At 41.0% G+C, this 26,302-nt stretch overlaps 1 protein-coding gene across 3 annotated transcripts in view; it reads right to left on the reverse strand.

Annotated features, from left to right (window-relative positions):
- Positions 1–5,364: 5,364 nt before the first annotated feature.
- The window catches only part of SUPT3H (SPT3 homolog, SAGA and STAGA complex component), a 464,238-nt gene continuing 443,300 nt past the window's right edge, over positions 5,365–26,302 (reverse strand). For 2 of the 3 annotated variants that reach the window (XM_074333029.1, XM_074333030.1), the window contains exon 12: positions 22,887–24,497. In XM_074333029.1, the coding sequence (XP_074189130.1) occupies positions 24,456–24,497 (42 nt within the window). In that variant the 3' untranslated portion in view covers positions 22,887–24,455. Of the gene's footprint in view, positions 8,163–22,886; positions 24,498–26,302 lie in introns of those variants that run through there. The other variant, XR_012496623.1, reaches the window with a different exon arrangement.

Genomic DNA, 26,302 nt, shown 5'->3' on the forward strand with positions numbered 1-26,302 from the left:
AAAGAAGTGCAAAGGGGGGAAATCTTGAGTCAGCCTGGTCTGCCCATGGCCACCCCTTCAGGCCTTTGGAGTGGAGTTGGGCATTCGGGGAGCGTCTGTGTGAGGTGAAGGACAGTGTCCAGGGCAATTCCTGAGTGCCTTGCCTCCTTTTCTTTTCACACCAGGCCTGGCCAGCCTTTTGTGCCGCTGCTTGTCTTGAGCATAGAGCTGTTAGTGAAAGAGATGGCAGGAGAACAAACATATGCCAGGGGGAAAGAAAAAGCAGTCTGGCTGGAGAAAAGCAGTTCTCTCTGGGCCCAGGAGCCCGTGTGCAACAGCCTCTGTCCAAACTCTTAGAACCCTAACCTTTTACAATCCTTCTGTGGGGCCAGGAGGAAGCAACACTTTAGCAGGTACTGAGCTTCCACCAAGTTGCTACAGATCCAGGAACTCCAGGTCAAGTTTCTTATTAAAACCCCGAGGCCGGTGGTTGAATTTAAATGGTTTGCAGCACAGTCGAGGAGTGTCAGGTCACCAGCTGGTCCGTAAAAACTGGCTGAGGGCTATCATCCTGGGAAAAAGCCAACAACGTTGAGATAGCAAGAAGACATCCAGTGAAGGAAGAAAACAGATTTGAGGTGCAAGCGGCAGGTCTGAGGTTGGGATATGCAGCCAGAGGCTGAAGTGTGACAGTGGACATAGAGAAAAGTGCTAAGGTAGGGCTAGCTGGGAGAGCCAGATTGAGCAAGAAATAAGAAAATTAAAGCGAACAAGGGTCTTGAATCACTTATTCTGGAATGAAGTGTGTGAGGGTGTATGGAATGCAGCATCTTGCTGGGATTCTTTGGCTCAGGGGGTTCCAACATCGTGCTAAGGAGATATGGAGACCAAGAGGGTGGGGTTAGGCTCCATCTGGATTAATGAGCCCCACTCTTACCCCTGTCACAAGGCCACACGTTACTCCCTCCTTTGGAGGAAACTATTTTTAAATACACGTCATTAGGCCAAAGGGGACCATCTGAGTGGAACACTGGAAATGATTCTGACCTTCCTGTCAGAAGACCTGGCTTCTGGTCCTATGTTGCACTTACTAGCTCTTGGCAAGCAATTTCACATCTTAGAGCCTCTAGTTTTCTCAGCTGCCTTCTTATGTAAAATAATGCAAGATAAAGAGCTTTAAAATTATAAAGACATTTAGTCACTTAGATTTAGAGTGAAGAAAATAAAAGCTATTCACAGAGCCTTGGCAGATTGCAAAAATATCCACATTTTGTTACTCTTCCCTGTCCACGCCCTTTGCAGTGCCATTTCGCAGTTCCTCTCATGAAGAGGTGGAGCCTATTTTTCTACCCCTTGAATCTGAGCAGGCCTTGTGATTTGTTTTGACCAGGTGAATGTGCCAGACATGACCAGTTCTGAGCATAGGGTTCAAGAGACCTGCTGTGCTTCCTCTCTCATGGAATCCTGCCACCTCTGTCTGACTGACCTCGGGGTGGAGGGTGAGACCACACGAAGAACAGCCCAATTGTCCCAACCATGGCCATTCTAAACCAGACATAGTCACCCGACCCCCAAGTGTCCAGCCAAGAGTAGTGCAGACACAGATGCATTAGTAAGCCAGCTGAGACTAGAAGACCTTGAAATTCATTAGCAATAGTAAGTACGTGCTTGTTGGCTTAAGCTACTGAGTTTTGAAGAGGTTATGTGGCACGAGCTGACTGATACAGAGTTTGTGGAGAATCAGTCAGAACTCATCATCAAGGCTGAGGCCCATGTCTTGGACAATGGCAGTGGCACATGCGATTGGCCACAGAGAGGGTGACGTGGAGGCCAGCCCCGAAGGGCTCCACCCCAGCTCACACTCTTGGGTGAGAGGACGGAACAGCACATCAAAGGGTGTATTGTTCAGGTCTTAGGTGGCTTTGTAATATTACAAGAATAATGTAATAGTAGTGTGTGTGTGAGGCAGTCTCTGAAAGGAAAGCCAATGTGTATTTGAGGTTTACAGAAATATTATTGTAACAAGTGAATTCTTTCTGTGGAATCAGTTAAACTAATACGTAGCATTGTAAATATAATAGTTTCAAGTCAAAGCCCTTATTCTTGACTTATAGATTTACTAAATTAACCTGCCAAATTAACGTCCTTCTTGCAACGACAAAGAAACTTCCAAGAGTGGGTTCAAGTGCCACGTGCAGTCTCCAGTGTAGTCTCTGTTGCGAGGTGTCTGGGGCTTTAGTGGGGGCTGATGCACAAAGAAACCCACAAATGCACGGTTCTGGACATAGCATACTACAGGGAGTGTAGGGCTGTCTCCATGGAAGGGGGCACTAGTCGTAATCACTGTCCCACGGAGTGTGGTAAACAGGGTTCTGGGCTGAGGAGCGGGACGCAAACCCGAGCGGCTGAGTGGAGCGTAGCAGGAGTCTCTGCAGAGGCAGCGCTCAGAAGGCTGGCTCCAGGGAACCCCTTCCACCAAGCTGAGGCTGGATCTCAATTAGAGGGTGAAGCAACAGGAAACAAGAGTGTTCTGGTGGAAATAGGGTCCTTGCATCATCTCAGTGGACTGAAAAAGACCCCCAGGGAGCCAAGGCAGCAATGCAGAGTCGTCGAACACGGGTGAGAATGGGTGTCATGACAGGCGTGGCTGGGAACAGGCCAGGCGCGGTGCTGAGACTGTCGGTTGATGATTCTGGTTCCTTTGAAAGCCTGTGGCAATTGAAGAGGATGGCCAGCAAAGAGGATTCGAACCATCACACCATGCTGTGCCAACGGTGGTCATCACTGTGGCATTAATAGCAGCAAGGCCTTTCCCCAAGGACTTGTAGAAGGAAGCAGAGCACCAGTATTGGAATCCTCTCCCCAAAAGATCAAGGGCATCAGGATGGGGGACAATGCATGTGGAGAAGCAGGCTCCTGTGGCTGAGAAGGTACTACCTTTGGGGGCAGTGAGGGCCAGCGCCCCAAGTTCCTGGGCCCGTCCTGGAAAGTGCTCACTGGATCTTATAGGGCCCAGGGCTTCTTCCTGCTCTAAACTTCAGCGGTCTTACGATTTTATGACCGATTTAAGGAGACCAGCTAGGCCACCTTGCATATTCACTTCCCCCAGTACAGAACCAAACTGGCCCCTAATTTAAATGGAACACAGTTCTCTCTGTAGATATTGGGACTGCAGACTTTGGGCTGCATGGTAATGATTCTTCCGGAAGCCATGGCTGCTCCTGGAACTTTGAAAGGTTCCAGGCTTGCTGTCTAGGATGAAATCACTTACCCTGTAGCACTTTTTCCATAGAAGCAATGACACCATTTATATTCACTGCTTGACTCAGTCAATATTTAAGCTGCATAACTATATCCCATCAGTATGACCTACCCTGATTCCTCCACACACTGGGACGTTGTACACACCAGAAAAGTGTGTCCTCTCAGGGCAGAAGAATTACAAAAAAAGTGCCTCCTCTAGGCAGAGAAATGAGAAACAATGCTCCCTCTGAGTGGGTCTTGCTCGTGGCTGACACAGCTCCTGTGCCCGGACCACAAGCTTGGCAAGTGCAGCCCCAGCTGGAAGTGAGCCTCCACGTGTGCCCCCTGGCTGGGTGCCTTTGTGCAGGGCACAGTCTGCATAACTCACCAGAACCAAACAGCCTGGCACCTTATTCTAACAGGGCCTGTGCCCACTTAGAACAGGACAAGTTGGATTCAATAGAGTGGCAAGGAGGTCTGGGAGTTGTGTGTGTGTGTGTGTGTGTGTGTGTGTGTGTGTGTGTGTGTACGTGAGGACAGTTCTTCCATTCTCTGTCCTGCCAGACTTCTTTGAACTTTTTGCCCCTTGCTAATGAAGCGACTGAGGGGACACTCAGGTGAGCTGGAGGAAACCCCTGTCTTTCTCCAACGGCTGGAACAAGGCGGTTCTTTTCTGTAAGACAAATGTGGGGTAATGAACAGAAAGAAGGCCAGTGGGCAGATCAGGTTCTATAAAAAACACATGGAAACAGTGCACCCCTCCATGACGTAGGCTCACCGAGATGACAAACCAAGTGTGTGAGACATGTCCTGTGCAGGGACATATGTGACCCTCCGAGCTGTGGGGGAGGGCGCAGCGCAGCTCCGCACAAACCGCATTCAAGATGAGTTTCATTTCCCTTCTGGTGTATCTCTCGAGCGTGCTGGCAAATGAGTGATTCTACTGTTTCTTGCTTCTCAGCGCCAGTGACATCACCACTTAATAAGTCAGGGAATCACAACCACATTTCAAAGAATCATTCAGTTTTCTCATTAAGATTCTATAGGAATTTTTTTTCCACAGCAACGGTCTTGCCAAAACAATGTTAAAAATAGACCTGGTAATACTTTTCACATTTGTAGGCATCATGAATGTTTAACAGTGTGTATGTCCAACAGATGCACATAACTTTAGAATTAGGCACTGAATTTTACACAGTAACGGAGAGGACATATATTTGCCAAAAGGATTTTTTTTTTTTTTTAATAAAAAGTGAAGCAAAACACAAACCTTGGGCATGGTTTACTGAGGGGAAGCAAAACCTGTGAGCCACTGCATTTTCTGGTAGAAAAGTGTCTGTTCAATGCATAGAATATTTGGGTGGGTGAGTGTGTGAAAAAAAATTAAAAAGTGGTTAAATCTGGATATTTTGACTCAGCATATATGGTAAGTTCCCCAAATTTTGGCTCTAAGGATAGAATTGTTTCATCCTATGCTTGTCTGGGCCTGTACTGGCTGGGAAAGGGACACGGTCTGGGTTAAGCTGGGAAGTGGTCAGAGTCAGAAGTCTCCCTGCTGAGAAAATGAACCGAGTCCGATAGCCTGGAATTTTTCAGCAAGGTATGATAAGGCCTCCAGAGAATGAGACGCTACCTACAAAGAGGTAATGAAGTAAAGTATAATTATAATGATTACAAAACGTAAGTACCACACATTAGTAACTTTATTTGGGGAGTGTCCTTACTGAGTTCCAAATAAATCACTGGCTGCCAGACAAAGGGCTGAAAAAACTGGCCTAGGTGGCTTGTAAAGAATCTTTCCACAGTTGGGCCCCCTTGGCATTTTGGAAGTATAGAAAACGTTCCTCTATGCATTTGGAGGATGGAGACATAGATGTTTCTGCTTGTTGTTAGTAGTTGGAACTGATCGATAGATGATAAAGACTTCATGGCTTTATAAATACAGCTTTTAAATATAAGCCTCCTAACTTTCTAATTAGCCTTGGCTGGAAGTGTTTCATCGCGAAAAGTACACCTACACATGGAAGTGTTCTTGCTTTTGGGCAATCCTGTAGATGGACGTTAACCGTCTTCTTGCCCCAGGCCCTAAGAATTATTTTGACCAAAATGTAAATCAGGGGTTTCATGTAGACACAGCTTAAATGAGTCATTAAGAATTTTATTGGTGCAAGTAGGCATATTTTTTCCTAGTAGACAAAATGACATAACAGTAATAAAAATGTAATATTCAAGTAATTGCTGTAATGTAATTATAGCTTGGTCATAAAGCAAGATTAGAGGTCTGGGATGGCTGTTTTGTGGGTGTGTATTTTAACGTCGGAATGTAATCTTCGAGGTGCCTGTGCCGTCTCCCAGGCCTGGCGGTGCGGCGCTTCACATCACCAGGTGGCCGCGAGCCCAGCTGAGCCAGCATTATGGAGGCATCCTGTTTACCCCAGCTGTCCTCTCGGGACACGGGCATCCGGTCCGCCTCAGATACACAACCATCGCAGTCACTGGAAACAAGTGTTTCTGGTCTTCTGCACACGGCCAAAGGGGGGAAATAAAGAAGGCCGGATCCTCACTGGGGAAGGGACCACATGGGAGTTCAGGTGCCAACCCGCAACAGGCACCTCTTAGCCCACACGGCGCCCAGAGCTTTGCCCCCACCTGCCTCTGCTGTGCCGCGGGGTGCTGGCTTTTGGAGGGGAGAACCACTTCCAGGATGAATCGGAACAAAAAGCGCTGGATTAGGCATTTACCCAAAGTATATTTTATCAAAGGCTTTGTCATCATTGGAGATAGTCTTTGAATTGGTATAAATGAATTTCTGTCCACGTTTCTTATTTCATGGCATGGCCTGAAGACAAACTCTAGGCAAAATTAGTGCTTAAACATTTGTGAACCAGAACGACAAAAAATGCTTTAATATCTACAATGAATAATTGAAAGAATACTCATTTTTTTTTTTTCTGTTACTAGTTTTCCTTTATAATTGATGTGACTTGTGGGGAATACAATTTGAGACTATGGAAGTGTTCACTGCTTCTCTGTCTTTCTGTCCTGTTGATCTTTTAATACTATGATTCCATCTATATTTATTAGTTGTTATTCCGTGGCAAAGAAGAGCTTTCACTTTCTCTTCTATTTACTTATTTATATTGTATTGACTCAAGGATATTTATTTTATTCTATGGGTGATGATAATCCTTTATTGTCACTATTTATTTGGATGATCAAATTGTCCCAGATTTGGCCACTTGGGCGTCTCTTCAAGCTTCCATTTTTGACATGTCCTCATGGTTCTTTGTTCAATTCCTTATTTTCTCATGAATTAAGATGTTCCAGGCTCATTTTTCCAGGCATCTTTCCCCGCCCCAGTCCTGGATCAGCCATTTCTCCAAGGAGCCTAAACACCAGTGGAGAATATTTAGGAACTATGACCTGGGTGCTAGGTATGAAAGAACATAACTTTTTAAATGTGTAAAATTTATTTCCAATGTGATTGGTCAGTTCTGGAAGAATTTAGGGTGTCTTATAAAGAGCTGGGCATATGCAGGGGAGAAGGATCCTGAAAGAGGTGGAAATGTAAGAGGAAATCAGCCCCCTCAGCCCCAATAACCCAGATATGTCACACAGTATGCCACCTGTAGTTTCAGCTAATTGATATGATCCTTAGCCTTTTCTGCCTCTGAGCAAATACTGTTCTCTGAGCCTCTGGTAGTTTTTGATGTCTGCTAACCCACGGCTCAATCACACATTAACAAGGTAAACTAGTCCACAAACTTAACTTCTTGCCAATAAAGATCCATGGTCTCTGAATGCCCTTTTCACGGATATAAATCACACACCTACAAAGGCCAGTCATGAATACAGGTGGCCACCTGTGGTATGTTTGTGCCTCGTAATTCCTTCTTACATGCCACTTTAGCCGACCATGTGCAAAGTCTCACTGTAAACCGTGATCTTGTTTTGCACCAGGGTGACTGCTCTACTGAGGCTTCCGGGAAGGTGGGAGAACCGGCTACACTGAGCCAGAGGGTGGCAACAGTGGCCAGAGCAAGGCGGGGAGTACAGGATTTCTTCTTTTCCTTAACTCCGTTGAGGGAAGTCAAGAGAAAGCCAAGCTTGGGATTTGACTGATTCAGGAAAATTGTTGGCTTTTACTAGGCATCTGCACTCTTATTGCTTGAGAAATGTTATTTTTTCCCTCAACTTCTATCTCATTAATCTTGTGTTAAGAGTGGTCTAGCCCTGTCAGTTGGGCAGGCTGCTTCTGTTCCAATTAGCATATATTTCCATAAGTGTTGACTGGAGAAGGGGATGGAAGAGGCAGAATTTCTAAACTATTGACCTGGAGGGACTTGTACGAAGGTGTGTCTGACATGAGTGTAATACAACTGAAAAAGCTCTAGCACATGCTATAATAAGTTATGGTTGGCTCTTATGATTTATGCTAAGCAGAATAAACTATGATGGAAACATAAAAATATTTCTAAGCTTACACTTTAGTCACTCAATACACATAAAACTCAATTTTCTTCCTTAAAAAATCGGGATTTAGACCACTGAGAATCTCCAGAGGAAATCAGGTTATTTACTATTTTTGTGCGCACCCATGTTATACATTTCAACTTGGAGCATTGAAAATGCTTTGATATTCTCAAATGAAAGGTACCGTGTGATGCCTCACTTAAATATAAACCTACTATTATATTATCTCTAGTATTACATTTAGTGATTAAATGACTTTCTTTTCCACTGACAATTTGAAGGGGGAATGTCAGAACAAGGCTTCCAAAGCCAAATGGTTTCATTGTTCAAGTATTGACAGGCTGGTTGCCTAACCAGAAAATGCAGACTTGGACCAAAGAAGCTTATTTTGAGAGCAGGTCTGTCACCATCTACAATATGTATGACCAGGAGGTAAACAGGAAGTCCTGAGTTGGCCTGGTTTACTCCTACAGGCAGAGAGAGAAATAAAATCAGTGTTTACCAAATGGAAAAGCACAAAGTTGGTACAGAGAGAAATGCTATTTTCATGCTTCTAAAAAGGTATTACAAATAACACAAAGTTTCAAACCTATAATTAAAAACTATTTTAAAAAAAGCTTTGATTAGGTTCCCTTCAAAAATAGACATGCTAGGCTGAAATAAATTTCTTAAAGGTCTGACTTCCACTGGTGCTGGTTTTCCTAATCCATACCCTAAAAATGCCCATCTTAAATGAGACTTCAATTAGAAAAAGTATGCCTTAGCGTCATTGAGCAGCAGTTCAATGCTCCCACTTAATAGATGTGGAATCCAAGCTCCCAAAGTTAAAGCAGTTTATCAAATGCCACATAGCCTGTTGGGGCAGGGAGAATTTATGATCCAAGTTACTCATGAGGCAAAACTTATAGACAGACTGAATTTCTTAGTGTCAGACCTAAGGACACAAACCTTGCAGCGAAGAGGCCAAATGAGCTGTTGGTATCGTTTTGACCAGAAGCCAAAAGACTTGTGCTATGGGTCCAAACTGAATAGACTCCCCCAGAAAGGACAAGACCCTTTCCTCTTTTGGTGTCAATTGCCTCAACTGAAAAAGAAGATGATTGCAGTTCTAATATTGTGAATCTGAGAAAAGAAAGGACTGAAAATGGTGATATGATCCAGGGAAATAAAGAATAAATGAATAGAAATGAAGAAAAATTATTTTGGGCAAGAGTAATTCATAATATTTAAACCTCGTAGGGTTGTGTGAGGTCAATTAAACTTTAATAACCCAGATTTCAGACCAACATCAACACTCAAACCAGGAATAGCCCAAGAGAAGAATGGGCAAAGTACAAGATTAGGCAATTCAAAAAAGAACATGTACACATGGCCAATAAACACAGGAAAAATGTTCCAACTTCAATGGTTTCCAAAAATGCAGATAAATGCAATGGTCAGACTTCCTTTCTTTAAACAGGAAAAAACAGAAAAGGGTAATGTTATCTAGTGTTGGTGAAGGCACAGAGAAACTAATGCGAATGCAAACTGGGAAAACCTGAATACAGAACCATTTGGATATGCGTCAAGTTTTTAAAATGAGGAATACGTTTGATGCAGCAATTGCAATTCTAGGAATTTACATTCAAGGAAGTAAACAGAGATTTCCACAATTGGTTCAGCAGATTACAAATGGGTACAAATTCTTTGCTGCTCTTCTTATCAAGAAGTAGACTCTGTTTCCCTTATCATCTAACATAAGAGGTATTAAAAGTGGTTTGCCATGTATCTCAGTATTTAAGTTACAGGATATCAAAGGGGGAGCATAACTCAGAGAAAAGAACAAACATCACCCCCAAATGGGTAATACCATACTTTATATCCCCCCCCTTTTTAAAAAATATCTTTTTATTTCAGAATAGTTTTACATTTATAGAAAAATTGTGAAGATAATAAGAAGGTCTCATACACCCACACCTAGCTTCTCCTGTTATTAATAATGTGTGTCAGGATGGTACATTTGTCACAATTAAGGAGCCAATTTTGATATATTATTCACTAAAGTCTATACTTCAATCAGATTTCCTTAGTTTTTACCTAATGTCCTCCTTCTGTTCCAGAAACACACTGATTAGACTGAGGTGATGGTTTTTTGTGAGGAAGACAACAAAGGTATTTACATACTTTTTGGAGGCTAGGGTTAGCATGCAGCGTGCTAATCATGAGAAAAACATCAAACAAATCTTAGTTGAGGGACCTTCTACAAGATACTTGACCAGTACTCCTCAAAACTGTCCAGGTCACCCAAAACAAGGGAAGTCTGAGAAACTGTCACAGCCAACAGGAGCCTAAGGAGACATGACATAAATGGAATGTGGTGTTCTCATTGTGAATAAGAACTTTCCTTTTCTCCAATTTCTTGGTCTCTCAAATCCTGACTACCTTGTCCTTTTTCTGATGCCTCCAATAAAGTGTGCCCCCCCACCAAAAGGTGTCCACATCCAAGTCCCCAGAACCTGCGAATGTGTTACATAACAAAAGGGAATTAAAGTTGCAGATGGAAGTAAGGTTGCTCATCAACTGACTTTAAAATAGGGAGATTATCCGAGATTATTCAGGTGGGCCTAATCTAATCACGTGAGCTCTGGAAAACAGGCAGGGAAATGGGTAAGAGAGATGTGACATGAGAAGAACTTGACATTGCTGGCTTTGAACATGGAGTAAGGGGGGCACTAGCCAAGGAATGTGGTGGCCTCTAAAATGGCCCTTAGTTTATAGCCAGCAAGAAAATGGGGACCTTGGTCCTACAGCCACAAGGAACGGACTATTCCTGACTATTTGAATGAGTAGGAAACTGGTTTTCTCCTACAACCTCCAGAAAAGAACACAGCCTACTAACACCTTGGTTTTAGTCCATGAGACCCATACCAGACTTCTGATCTACAGAAATGTAAGCTAATACATTTGTGTTGTTTACACTGCTAAATTTGTGGTAATTGGTTATGGTACTATAGAAAGCTATTGCACAATTGTTTTGTATTTTATCCAGCTTTTGACCTGTTCTCAGGTCAAGGATTAGTCTCTCATAGCTTGATGTTATCAGTCAGAGTTCAGTCACAGAGTCAGAGCCACTGTACTTTGTGGGATAAAGATTTTATTATAGGAATCAGATCTTACATACCCTGTTTCCCCAAAAATAAGACCTAGCCGGACAATGAGCTCTAATGTGTCTTTTGGAGCAAAAATTAATATAAGACCCTGTCTTATATTACATTACATTTTATAAGACCCGGTCTTATATTATAGTAAAATAAGACCGGGTCTTATATTAATTTTTGCTCCAAAAGACACATTGGAGCTCATTGTCCAGCTAGGTCTTATTTTTGGGGAAATAGGGTAGTTATGGAAGGAGCTGGGGAAGTGAAAGCCTAGGAAGAAAGTTGGAAAATCAGAAAAAAGTCACCAACCCATCAATTTGAGAAGCAAAGCACCACCACCTGCCCAAAGTGGCTGCACAGGAAGGTGTGTAGGAAGCCATGCTTTGGTATAACTACTACGTCGGGGTGGTGTGCGGGGGGTTTGGGGGATGCCAGCAAGTGTCTAGTAGTGAGCTGGGAGCCACTCGTGGTAAACAGGGTCTTCTGGCAGGAAGAATGTAGAGTAGAAGAAAGTGAGGACAAGCTAGAACCGCCAGCACCTTTGTGTCTGTCTGTAACTACATCCAGCCACAATTAATTACTAACTGCTTCACTTCCACTTTCCAAATCTTGCATACATTTCTCTTGCCCGACCATATAGGGAAGAGGATTATGGAAAAGTAGCTTCAGTTTCACCAAGTTGACATAGTACCAACCACCACAGTCTACTGTTGGTCAATTTGGCACCCATCCATACCTTTTTAAACCATATTTAAAAATCCTCCAAATAGTAAAATTCATATTTCTTAATCCCTTCCCCTCTTTTCACCCACCCTTAAACCCCCTCCCATCTGGCAATCATCAAAATGTTCTCTGTATCTATGAGTTTGTGTTTTGTTTATTTTGTTCTTTAGATTCCACATATAAGTGAAATCACACAGCATCTGTCTTTCTGTCTGACACTCCACTCAGCACAACACCCTTCAGGTCCATCCATGGCGCTGCAGATGGTGAGAACCCATTCCCTTCCCTGGCTGAGCAATATTCCATTGTATATATGTACCATCACCTCTTTATCCATTTGTCCATCAACGGACACCCAGGCTGCCTCTACGTCTTGGCCATTGTAATCAATGCTTCAATGAACATATGGATGCACACGTCCCCTCGAAGTAGAGTTTTGTATTTCTTCGGATAAATACCCAGAAGTGGGATTACTGGGTCCTTCTTTGTCGCTGGCTATATAGCCTTTGTTTTAAAGTCTATTTTGTCTGGTGTAAGTATTGCTTTTTAATTCTTTTTTCATTTCCATTTTCATGAAATAACTTTTTCCATCCCTTTACTTTCAGTCCGTGTGTGTCTTTCAATCTGAACTGAGTTTCCTGTAGGCAGCATATGTAAGGGTCTTGTTTTCTTATCCATTCAGCCACCCTTTGTCCTTTGATTGGAACATGAAATCTATTTATATTGAAAGTTATTGTTGATAGATATGTAGTTATTTCCATTTTATTATTCACATTTTTGAATACCTCCACCCCCTTTAAAGAAGCCCCTGTAATATTCCTTATAATACTGCTATGGTGGTTATGAACTTCTTTAGCTTTTTCTTGTCTGGGAAGCTCTTTATCTGTCCTTTGATTTTAAGTGATAGTCTTGCCAGGTAGAGTACCCTTGGTTGTAGGTCCTTGGTTTTCATCACTTTAAATATTTTGTGCCAATCCCTCCTGGCCTGCAAAGATTCTGTTGACAAATCAGCTGACAATCTCATGGGAGCTGCCTTGTAAGTAACTAGTTGTCTTTCTCTTGCTGTTTTTAGAATTCTCTCTGTCTAGGTGTGGGCCTGTTTGGGTTCATCTTATTTGGGACTCTCTGCACTTCCTGGGCTTGTAGTATGTCTATTTCCTTTGCCAGGTTAGGAAAGTTTTCAGTCATTATTTCTTCAAACAGGTTCAAAGTTCCTTGTTTTCTCTCTTCTCCTTCTGGTCACCCTATAATGTGAATGTTCTTATCCCAGAGATCTCTTAAACTATCCTCATTTTAAACAATTCTGTTTTCTTTCTGCTGTTGTGACTAGGTGTGTTTTGTCACCCTGTCTTCCAAACTGTTGATTTGATCCTCTGCTCCATCTAGCCTGCTGGTGAGTCCTTCCAGTGTATTCTTCATTTCAGTTACTGTATTCTTCACTTCTGGCAGATTCTTTTTTGTGGTTTCTATGTCCATTTTTACGCTTGCTGTCTCTTTGTGGAAGTTCTACGTTCCTGGAGCATCCTTATAACCATTGTTTTGAACTCTGTATCTGGTAGGTTGTTTGCCTCCATTTTGTTTAATTCTTTTTTTCCTGGAGTTCTCTTCTGTTCTTCCATTTGGGACGTATTTCTTTGTTTCCTCACTTTGGCTTCCTCTCTGTGTTTGTTTCTATGTTTTGAATAGATCTGCTATATCTCCCAGTCTTGGCCTGGTGGCCTAATGTAGTAGGTACCTTGTGGAGCCCAGTAGCACAGTCTCCCTGGTCACCTACACCAGGTGCTCCAGGAGTGTCCCTTGTGTGGGTTGTGTGTGTCCTCCAGTTATAGCTGAGCTTTGATTGTTACTGGCATGTCAATGGGTGGGATTGACCCTCAGGCTGACTGGCTGTGGGGTTTGGCCACGTCCATAGCTTATGGGCTGCTGTGCAGGAAGCTTACACCACTGAGTGGGATTTGCCCCAGTGGGATCTGGTGCTTGTTGAGACTGCTCTTTGTGCTGCTTGTGGGGCTAATTGGGTGGTGCTCTGCTGTGATCTGAAGCTAACCTCCAAGTATATTGGTCTGGGGCCTCTTGGGAGGGGCTCTGGTGCAGGTCCAGGTCAGCCACTGCCTGTGACTGGCTGAGGACTACTTGGTAGGACCTACAAAGCGATCCATGGTTGGTCGCTGCCTGTGCTGCCTGGTGGCACATGACAGGCCACACTGCAAACCAAGGACAGCTGCTACCCATACTAGGCCTGGGGTAGCTCGGCAAAAAGCCAGAACACCCGGAGGCCTGCTGCTACCTGCTGGCTCTTGTAAGGCTCAGACACCGATAAAGCCTCGTGAGGTACATGAGTTGGGAGATGGGGGTCTCAGGGAGTCACCAGGGTGGGAAGAGTTGTATTCACCACCAGGCTAATGTAGATTCTGATTTGGTGCCAATAACCACTCAGCAAATATCTCAGAGCACACCAAGGCCAGTGGCTGCCTGTCTGAGGCCCGCAGACTCCTGAGAGTTGTCCAAAAAAGAGTGCAATGTAGGTGGGCCTAGCTACTAGCTAGAAATTGCCTCCGGGTTGGCTGAGTTGGGTGGGGTGGGGTCCCAGGAAGTCACTAAGGTGAAGTGAGCACAGCTCACCAGAGCAATTCAGATTCAGCTTTGGCCATGGGCATGGGGGCAGGGATCACAGGAAAGATGGGGCCTGCCTGCTGGCTGCACAGGACGAGGACCCCACACAGGGAAAATGTCAACTATTCCTCCAGTCCTTGCCCTGAAGCCACACAACTCAGTCTCTCCCCATATGTTTCTGATACTTGTTTCCTCTGCTGGAGCCCAGGGTGAGTGCCTGTGAGCAAGTGAATCTATGTGCAGGCCCTTTAAGAGGACATCTGGATTTCCCACAGCCTTCTGTCCCATCCGGATGATCGGAATCCCCACTATTTTTCACAGCCAGATGTGGGGGCTCCTCTTCATGGCACTGGTACTCTGGGCTGAGGAGCCTGGTGTGGGGCCAGGGTCCCTCACTCCTCCGGGGGGAGCCTTTGCAGCTGAGCTATCCCTTCCGATTCTCAACTGCCACATGTTGGTGTGGAGCCGGCCTGTTCTGCATCTCCACTCCTCCTATCAATCTTGACGTGGCTTCTTTTCTTATGTTCTTAGTTATAAAACTTCTGTTCAGCTAACTTCAGATGGTTCTCCAGGTTGACTGTTCTATAATTTATAGTTGTAATTTTAATGTGTTCGTGGGATGAGACAAGCACAGGATTTATCTACTCTGCCATCTTGGCTCTCATGGCCGTTTCTAATGAAATTAAATATTCATTTACCATATGGCCCAGTAATCCCCCCTTATGTATTTACCCAATACTGATGAACACATACATTCACACAAAGCTCTGTCCATCCATGTTTACAGCAGTTTTATGCTTAATATCCAGAAATTAGGAACAATCAAAAAGTCCATTCAATAGTGAATGGATAAACAAATTGTGGTTCACCCATCCTACCCAGCAATAAAAGGGAACTACTGATCCATACAACAACATGGATGAATTTCAAAAGCATTATGCTAAGTGAAAGAAGTCAGACAAAAAAACCCAACCAAACTTGAAATCCAAATTCATATAGAATTATTCAATTTTATGCTATTCAGGAAAAGGTATGGAAACAGAATCAGATCAGTGTTTGCCTGGAGTTAGTGATACCATGACGGGGGCAGAGGGGAATCAATGACAAAGGAACATGAGAGAACTTTTCAGTGTTCATGTATTTTAATTGTGGTGGTTGCACAAGTGCGTTTATTTGTGAAAAGTCATTGAATTGTACTGTATGTCTAAAAAGGGGTTATATTGTATGTAAATTATACTATATTAAACTGATTTCTAAGAAAAAGAAATATATACTATGTGCCCTATGTAAAAAACACTACTGCAATATATGAAGTTGTAAATAAATGCACTAAAAATATGAACCTGGAGTTGTGGTAAAAATATAAGTAAGTAGTGAAATAGATACATCAAAAAATTTCACATATTATTAATGAAAGCCTCACTAAACCATAACTAACACTTGCTTGTGGGGGCCAAATTTCTTATTCTGTTGAAGATGCATTGTGATTTAGGAAGTACTAAAATGTAAAAATGTTTAAACAGAGAGTTACTATGAACACAGCTGACCTTCAGAGGAATTTGGAAGGTAAGGGGAAGCTTACAGTTTAGGAATGGAGTAGAACAATAAGACAGAACAGAAGTGAGAAGAAACAGTTAAAGGCTGGAGAAGAACCAGAGAGTACAGTAATATAGTTAAAGTGTTGCAAAAATTTGTCATTCATCAATCAGTCATTCATTTATTAAAATAGTGACTGAACATGTATTACCATGTTTCCCTGAAAATAAGACCTAGCCGGACCATCAGCTCTAATACGTCTTTTGGAGCAAAAATTAATATAAGATCCGGTATTATATTATTATATTACATTCTATTCTATTCTATTATATTATACCCAGTCTTATTTTAATATAAGTCTTATTTTATACTCGTTCCCCAACTATACCCTGTCTTATTTTAATGTAAGACCGGGTATAATCTTATATTAAAATAAGACTGGGTATTATATCATACCTGGTTTTATATTAAAATAAGACCGGGTCTTATATTAATTTTTGCTCCAAAAGATGCATTAGAGCTGATGGTCTGTCTAGGTCTTATTTTCGGGGAAACACGGCATGTGTCAGGCACTGTTCTAAGTGTGGAAGATACAGCAGTGGACAAAACAGATCCTAATCCCTAACATCAGACTGTCTACATTCTAGAGGGAGGAGACAATGAACAAAATAAATAAATATATGAAATGATATGTAAGTGTTAAGTGTGGACCAAAAAAAAAAAAAAAAAAAGAAAATGCAGGGAAGGGGAATATGGTGTGCTAGGGCAGAGGTCGGGGTTTCAATGTTTAAAAGGGTGGTTGGAGAAGCCCTTATTGAGAAAGTGATATTTGAGGAAGGACATGAAGAAGGTGAGGAAGCCATGGGTGTAGCTATTTAAAGGTGGGTGCTTTGAAACAGTCATCATGGTGTGTACTCAACTAACACCATCTACTTTGGTGAGACCCCTTTAGCTTCCATAATAATAATATAAAAAGATATCATTTAATGTGATAACTGGTTATGACAGCTTATAAAAATGATTTACAGAATAAATATAATCTTCATTTCAACTGAACCAGAAACATTTGAAATCCAACTGAAAGAAAACCACACACCTCAATTTATTTTTAACTACTACTAACCTTCCTTTTCTCTCTAACCTGTCCCCCTTTCAATTTTCATTATACACGATTCTGGAAAAGCTGAATGGCACAGTTTAATATTAATAAAGTTTTGAGTATTATTAGTTGGGAAAGGAGTTTAGAAAAAACAGGAGGAAATAGCCTATCCATATGAAAACAATAATCACATAATATTTATTGTCTGGGATTGAAATGTTTCAAATATGCAAAGCAATAAAACGTCAGGAAAAGCAAAACTTCCTAATGTTAAAAAGATCATAAATTTTCCCCCAAATAAGATGTATGAAAAAAGTTCAGGTGATATGTTATGTTGAAGGAAAAAAAATACCCTTAAAACTAAGTTAGAGCAGCCCAAAAACTTCGGAAGGCACAATCTACTCACCACTGAAGAACTGAGACAAGTTACCGTAAAGCACAGAAAGGTACAGGTACCTTTTTTCAGCTTGAGAATCACTTTTTAACAAACATATTCACTGATCATGCATTCCATAATTTGTACTTTTGCTGCCTTTTGAATGAAAAAAATATAATGCCAAAAAATTAATGAATTTATATTATATCAATCACAATGGCATATATATGTGTGTGTGTATATATATATATATTTTTTTTTTCTCACACTTATACATGTATTTAAAACAGTGGCACCTGTATAGGCAAAACATGTTTATTTCATCTACAGATAATGTAAGTGGCCTCATGAGCCCCTTTCAAGAATTCCACAGTTTCCCACAGGTCCCTGACTCATAGTTTGGGAACTATAGACTCCACATTGATTGCTTAGCTTTCATAGGTGCTAAAAAAAAATTTTTTTTTTTTTTTTTTTGAATAAATGAATGAAGGAGCAGAGATAAAGAGACATTTTCATTGCAAGCTACCATTGAGTGACAAACTGTTGCTTCTAGGTCACAAAATCTCATTATTTTCAGTGTAAATAGATGACCATATTTGCTTTAAGTTCAGGGGACATGTTATTTCCATTACCTTTAAGGAAATTTCACCCTGAAATGGCTCATTGTCTTCCCAGTAAACTAGTGGGAGAACTAGTAGGTTTTCAAAGATGGTACTATATACAAAAGTAGTGAGTGAGTCTATAATTCTTTTTCAAGTTTGTCAAGATTCAGGTGGGACACAGAGGTCGTTAGCAGTACAAATGACACTGAGGTTACCTCTCTTTTTGAGGTCATTAACCCCTGCAAACAAGACTGAAGTCACAACGACCAACTCATAAAGGCCACAAGAAACCTGGTCCCTGAGACTCTATTTGTCTTTAAGAAAAAGGCTGTGATTATCTGAAATTCGGCAGATTTGCAGCCAAAGCAAAACAAGCATCAGTAAGAGAGAAACAGAGATTTAACAACAAACAGGATTCTGTGCTTCTGTTGAAATGAGTATTTTTTTCTATCAACCAACTAACAAATGTTTATTGAATACCTACTATGTGCATATGGTGATTACAAAGATGTATACATTCAAGACTTGCCCTCAAGAAATTCTTAATCTAGTGCAGGCTGCAAGGCACATGGAGAGAAGATTAGGACACTAAATGGGAAAGACAGAGACATAAAAAGTTCAGAGGAAGCAGAAGGTGCTATGCACTGAGGCCGGAAGGACGGTTTATAGGAAAGAGTTAGGGAGGAGGCCGCCATGAAAACCTAGGAAAGAAGGGGCAGACTAATTGTTCATGCTGTTAACAGAACACGACACTACGTATTCTAGGGGACAGGCACCCTGGTGGCTTTGCATGTCTCCAATAGACCACATAGGCAAGCTTCCACCACCGTCGGCGATTACCCCAGGGAAGTAGAGACAGCCAGTCCTGGGATGAGCTTCCAAGGTAGTTTCTCTCGTCTCTCTGGTTTTACTGTGGCCTGGGACCGCCCACCTCTATCTCCTGGGGACGGATGCAAACTGAAAAGCTGCTTGGCTGGAGTTTGGAGTTGGAGCCTCACATGACACAGTGACCCACCACTCACATCTTCTGTCATCCGGCCCCTATGACTTGGTATCTTCCTGTGGGGTTAGGAACATGGAATGTTGGCACCGTGCCAATCTTGCTCGTGCTGCTGTGTAAGTGATAAACTGCCCAAAGCCACTTGGACTCATTGTTTCTTCACAGTCAAACCTATGGAAGATGGCAGGACAACCCACGAGCTGCAGTAGTCACAGCTACTTAGGGACTTCTTGACGGGCACACACAGGTGAGGGGGGCGTGATGAGAAGTGGCCCATGTACTGGTAGGTGAACTGATCTCCCCTAAGTAAAGTGGCTGGAAGAAATTAATTGACACTATTCAGTAAAGAAAGCTGCAGGTATGGGGCACTGCAGCTGGACGGGGCACTGCTAGTTGGAATCTTAAAGGCTATACATCAGAAAGTGACATATCCTGAGGAAGAACAGACCTAGGGTGGAATTAAAAACTACTGATGAGAGAGAGAAAAAAAAATCATCATTTCTAACTCAAATTGTGCTCAGCAACTTTCATTCCAATTTCTTCTTTATCTCTGTCCACCACTCCCCGCAAGCACACACACAAACAACCCGGGCTTGGAGAAACAATGACTATATCATAACTAATGAGCAAACACTAAAGGGGGCATCTGTACAGAGTTTCAAGGGACAGACTGCCATATGTAATTCTGTATCTGCCACTGCAAACACATGTAAACAAGATGGGAATTACTTTATAACACGAGAGAAGTACGTTGCATGAAAGCATAAAATAGTAGCCTATGTAATTAGAGCCTTCTGGAGAAACCCTGTAAACCCGGTCTTCACAAAGGAGATGCTTTGTACCCATGGATCTTTGAGGGAGTTTTCCTCATAATTTGTATAGGGATTCCTGGCATGCGCATTGATCATATGTATTTATCTTAAAGTTTAAGACATTATAGAGGACTTGGCATCATTCTATATAATTATGTTCTATTATACATTATATGATATTCTATTATATACACAATACTTGGCCTTAGAGAAGGAATGTTAAGTTCCAATGAAATTTTCTCGTAATCTAGTTTTTTGGTACTGAGAAGCACTTCTAGGATCAGGGCAGCAAGTCTTTTTCACATGTTCTTAGAAGCCTTGAACACCCTCCACGCGCGGTGTTACAGTGGGTAGGGCGTGAACTCCGGGGTCAGAGTGCTGGCTACAGATGCCAGCTCCACCTTGGGGACCTATGCGGGAGGCACGGAGCCTTCTGTCCCTCAGTTTCCTCCCTACTGCTTAAGGCCAACAGGGAGAGTAACTGCACATCTTGTAGTGGGGTGTGAGAATTGAATGAGGCAACCCACACAGAATGCTTAGCACACAGGGTGGCACATGGTGTACTTTAATTATTATGTCAGATTTATTATTAAAATGCTGAGAAAATCCATCACCATTTTTAATAGCAAGTAAAGTGGTGCCTGGTATAAGTAAAATCATATAAGTAATAATCTTGATTTTTCCTGTATCTTTTTCTATTTTTATTTTCCTTTGGAAAAAAATGAGAATAGTGACTATTGGGTGGCGATGAGCAGAAAAGGGAACATACAGAACTACAGTGGTTTCCAACAATGAAATACTGTATGAGGGTTTCTTGTGACTTTGTAGGAATTGATTGTTTTAAAATATGCTTCAATTGCCAAAATTCCCATGACTTATGACAGCTTGAATATTTGATATTTTGTCCTAGAAAACAAATCCAAGTCTCTTTCTTTCTTTTTTAAAGTGCTATGGTATCACTATCCTACTCACAACATTAGAGACTTGCTTTAAGAGATATGACTTTTTAATATTTGACTTTTTAAAGGCATCTGGCCCTTATTTAACCATCACATTTACATCCAATTCCTGCAGGCATGGTTTTGTTGTTTAAGCTTGGCTTGATGCCCTCTGCAGAAAGCTTTTGCTTTAATGAACTAAAACAGCTCGAGTCCCCCTACCCCCTGTAACAGTAGAATAAGAGCACACAGTTTTAGCTTGGCTTTCAAATAAGAAGATAAAAATAAGAAAATAAATTGCTGAACAATCAGCTTTATGTGGGGGCCACTGCAATGACATATTCAACTTGATGCCCTTATATGATTTGCAGAAGTGTTTATGCACTATGAAATGTTCGGCCAGAGCATACAGGAAACTGTAAAATATTTTATGAGATGTATACATGGTTGATGGTAAAATTTTAAATGCAACCTGGGAAGGTTCTATCTAAATTCCAGGAGGGCAGATGAGGGAATACTTTCTCTGTAGTGATTCAGTTTTATACAAGGGGTTATATGAACCGGAAAGAAATATCTGATTTGGGAACTCTATAAAATCTTTTTCATAAAATGAAACTTTATAATTTCTAGACAAGTAAACTTGTTTTCTGTCAGACCAAGAATCACCAGTTATGTTTATTTGTCTTCTACATGGTAAAAGCATTAAACATGGATTGTTTATGATTTTATAGAAACAAAGAACAAACAGTAATAAATGAAGAATTCTTCCCAGATATAAGAATTATATACACCATTTAAAAAATATTTGTGCTGCTGATGTTTTTTAAATAAAACTCTTGGTTCTAAAACTGGAACATTATTTTTGAATCTCAATTATTGCAACATGTGAAGGCAGGAAGGTTAAAGGCCCAGCCTTACAATGGCATGTTCAGAAAGTCGCATTTCCAAATTTAGGTGAAGGGAGAAATATTTCTCTTTCTTTTACCCTCAAACCAATGAGGCAGTGTCAATTTCCCATAAGAGAGGCTATTTATTTACTGATTTGTTGGTTTTAGTTCTTTTCAAATTTGATCTCCAAAACACAAGGCTACAAAAGTAGAAACTATTTTGTGTATTCACATTTGCTTTAGAGCTGAGCCTGAGTTTTTGTTTGTTTTATAGCACTTACCTCATAAAGTCATTGTGAGGATAAATGGAATACCAGAGGGTAAGATTCATTGACACAAAGTAGGTACTCAAAGTATGCTAATCTTCCATGTTCCTGCTTACAGACCTCTTTTTCAAAATGGATGTGTAATTGACATATAACAGATTATTTAATAAATACCACAGTCTCTTTGAAGAAAATTTTACTGTAACAGTTATGTGTCCATAATTAGTATCATTTAAAAAAATAAATTTAGATTACTGTCTAAGATAAACATGCCATAAAAACACGACATATCTTGGTAATGTCTTCTGTAAATCCAGTATGGTGGACTGTACTACTAGACTGAGAATTAGGGGCCGTGGATGTGGCCTCTGGTCTGTCACTGACATTATTGAGTGATATTGGGAAAGTCAGTTTCCCTCTGTTGGCCATCTTTTTCATCTGCAAAATGAGTGGTTGTGTTCAATGATCTTTTAAGACTACCTTCTGTTCTAACATTTTATGATTCTATATAATATTTTAATCTTTAGAGAGAAATTTATGGAAGTCACGTTTTCTGAAACTTTCCTTCTATAAATTTTTTTTTCTGTTCTACATTTATTGCTTAAAAAAATTTTATTTCACTTCTAATTTAGTGTTGTGAAAAGAGTCAGAGAAAGAACCTAACAGTAGAAAAGAAAAAATGAATTAAAAATATTAACACTGAGCAATTATGGGGACATCTAGGCTGGTTCGGGACGGACATTAATGACCTTGTTTTATTCTAAATTCAGCTCACTGGCTTATGATGAAAAGTGAAAGGTTATTATATGAACTTACTGGGCAAAACCAGATTTTATAAATAATTACCTGTCAGACTGTTCAAGATAGACAAACACATGCTAGACCAACAAAAACACAGACCTGTCATATTTCTGAGAGAAATGTACATTGAGTCTTCCTTCTCTGGGACTATAAGGAGATCAGGTAGAATAAAATGAAGAGAAAAAAACCTAAATCCTGTATTTTCTGCTTTGCACATACTTTAAAATGTAGAATGTGGGAGAGAAGGAATTTTGATGTGAAAAATTAGCCCCTGAAAATTTTATACATCAATAAGCCTGGCAGATCGAAACCAAATACAATAAATGCTGTCGTTTTAAAAGTTAGGATGTTTACTGCAAGCTTATAATTTTCTATGATTAGGGACGCCAAGAAAAATAAGAATGATGATAAAAAGAAAAGTTTAATCATACATTTCAGCAAGCACAGATGGAACATCAAAACCCTTTGGCAATTTTTTGATATTATATATCTGCGTTTTTTGTTCCTGACATGGAGATTTTTTCCAGAAGGACTAACACAGAGCAGGTAAGTGATAGCTAACAAATGTGAATAACATGGCGCAATCATATTAACTGAGCTTCACAATGATTTGGTCACAAGATGAAAATCTTTCATGCTTCTCACTTCTGTTTTCATTAATTCTTTACAAAGGCTGATTCAGTGTGTGTAAAACCATGATAAAAATAAAATTACACAAAACTTCTCCAGAATTAAAGAAATAATTTTTTTTTTTTTTTTTTTTTTGCAATTCAAGTTTAATCAGGAACTGTACAGCTACATCTGCTATATTTTTCCCAAGAGTTCAAGTTCCTCATGCCAGAAGGGTAGCTCAGTTGCTACCAGCAAGAAGTTACTCAGCCTACATTTCCAGTCTAGGTGTGGGAGTGCTTTGAAGGGAGAAGGCAAATCACTCGGCTCCCCTTCCTCTACTGATTCTAATTACTTTGCTTCTAAATGGGTCCAGCACGTGTGTGAGCAATGGGCCTGGGGAATGGAGGCACAGGGAAAGGAGAGACATGAAGATGGATCTATGTGAGGAAAAACACACATGACAGGCAGACACACAGGATGTCAGGAAGAAGGCATGAAAATTACATATATACTAGCTATACAGGGGGTGCCAAAAAAATGTATATACATTTTAAGAATGGAAAACTGTATTAAAACTGTAATAATATATACTGATAACAAAAGATGAATACAAGTCATGTTTGACTTCTGCAATTACAAGAGGTGCTCAAAGTGGTTACCATCAGCGTCCAGACACTTCTGATGACGGTGAACTACTGCTTGAGCAACGGTGACTAAAGTGTCCACTCGTATACATTTTCTTGGCACCCCCAGTGTACATGGGGTGAAGGAAAGGTGGGAACAGACAGTTCATCAGGTCAATTAGGTCTCTGAGGAGAGTGACTTTATAAAATGGATACCTGTCTCCATTTTATGTAGGGAGAGTCAACAAATGTCGGAAAGTTGGTGGGATAGTGCAAGAGGAAAACTGACTGTCCTTTTAATTCTGTTTCCTTTGTCCCAAACTTGGATTACAAAATGCATCATGTAAAACACAGACTAAACACTGGGGGGAAAAAAAGACAAAAAAAAAAAAAAAAAAAAAAAGACACTGCTTTTAAGATATGTGAACTGAGGGCAGTAAATCCATTCTAAATTAAAATTTCAAAATTGTGTGATCTGCATTCTTGTCCACCTACACAGTATCCCAAACATCCTGCCATTAATTAGCTAAACGGCCCATCTAGTAAACAAGACTGAGCGTGAGGGGGCTGGAAAAGAGCTGGAGTCAGCCTGTTCATAGTCACAACAAACCAGCCCACTCCTGAGGATACAGACAAGGTAAACTTGTGTTTTATTGTGTCCAGAGAAGGGAAGAGACATCACCTTACTAGAACATTGCCTCCTTTCCTGTTGTTGCAGTCCCCGTCCCCGTCCCATCAGCAAGCCAGAAAGGCCATCCCATTCCGGCGGTAGGCACTCTGTCAAAGAAAAAGAAATCTGCAATGAATTATCACATCAAGTCAAACCGGGAAAGGAGGCAAAAAAGCAAGCAGAGCTCTCTTCCTGTTTGGTAGACTCCGCTGGTTCCAGTCTAACAGAGTGCTTAATATGCCTTTCTGGTGGCCAAGCTATAGCAGCCACTTTGTCTATTCAAGTCAGGGTGGTTAGCAAGTGGTCAGTGATTCTATTTTGGGGGAGTGGGAGATACGCAAACTAAGACATCCCATTTTGTTAATTGATTGGGCTTCGTTAGGCCAAAGACATGTTGTTTTGAATCTGTTTGTCCTTTATAAACATGTGTTCTCTATTTTGGACATACTCAGGAATCACTTCTAAGTATCTTAATAGTCTATAAATTACCGACTCATTATAGCCTTCCCGGGCTTAATTTATAGTCTCAGTGTAAAGGTACGGGAGCAGACACTAAGAAGAGGCCTTTTCTCCCCCCTGAAATATGGTGGTCTCCAAGGAGTTCTGTGCATTACAGACATTACACAAAACTCGAATCTTACATAATTTTATCTACAGACATGCACATATATAGGTACATATAGATATTCATGATGGGATAAAATATTCCCATAAAAGAAAATGGGAAAATGGATACTAATTACAATTATATAATACATTCCAGTAAAGAGAGTAAGACTGCATGATTTTTCATTCCAAGAGATATATTCTACATTTCAGAGCAGGCAGACCTGGGCTATACTGGGCCTCTGTGACTTGTTCTGAGTCACATAATGAGACCCAGAGTGAAGCAGAACTAAAATCTAGGACTTAGGAACAAAATTACCCTTTCCCCCACCATATTTTTCATTAGTTAAACTAGGAACAGTTACATTCAGATAATTCATAACCCTCAATTAGATGGAGTTTTTCTACAGTCTGTTTTCAGAAAAATGGAAAGAAAATGACAAAATCTTATATCAGGGATTTTATTTTCCTTTAAGCTTATAACTCTGGGGCTCTTTTGGAGTCTATCTACTTTCAGTTCAACAAGTTTACCTCCATCAGCTACGTGATAGCAAATATAGAATAAGCTTTTAAGATAATGCTATGGATGCACTATCTTGTTTAATTCTAAAAAGAATGATTAAAACCCATTTTTAATTACACTGAAAAAAAAAAGTGAACCCCAAGCTTTTTAGAAAGACTTTTACCAACATGAGGTGAAACACAAATGGTTGGTTGGATAACTTTCTGTTAATCATAAAATTCAATCAACTTCAAAACCATCCCTTGAAATATTCTGCTTACACAGGATTTACTATGGTTGTCAGGCTTTGGAGCCCTGGCTGAAATTTCATCAGTCGGTTATGCTGCTACGCAGTTCACTCTGGATCAGCATATCAAAGATGAGAGAACAGGGGCACATTCCAAGTTTCATTCCTCAGGGCTCTCTCTGTGAGCTTGCACCCGACATCAGGCTTTTTGTGCCACAGGACACTTATGGATTGAAGCAAACATTCTAACAAGGACTAGAAAATTCCAGTCCTACCTCCTAAGATCAGGCACCGGAGAACAGTGTTAAATGAGTTCCTCAGAGAGCCACAAATAACTTGCAGGAATGGGTCGAGTGTCTCCCCACAACCACAGGCAGGGGAGCCTCAGGCCATGAAACAGCCCCTACCACCAGGACTGCCGGGGAGAGCCTTACGCCAAAGTAACACTTTCAGTTTCTCGACCTTGGTAGTTTAAATTTTACAACCACAGTGACAACCTTTAACATAACATACTATTTAAAAACCCAGTGATGGTTTACATGGAGATAAATGGACCT

The sequence above is a fragment of the Rhinolophus sinicus genome, linkage group LG05 (assembly GCF_036562045.2).
Source record: "Rhinolophus sinicus isolate RSC01 linkage group LG05, ASM3656204v1, whole genome shotgun sequence".
Lineage (NCBI taxonomy): Eukaryota > Metazoa > Chordata > Mammalia > Chiroptera > Rhinolophidae > Rhinolophus > Rhinolophus sinicus.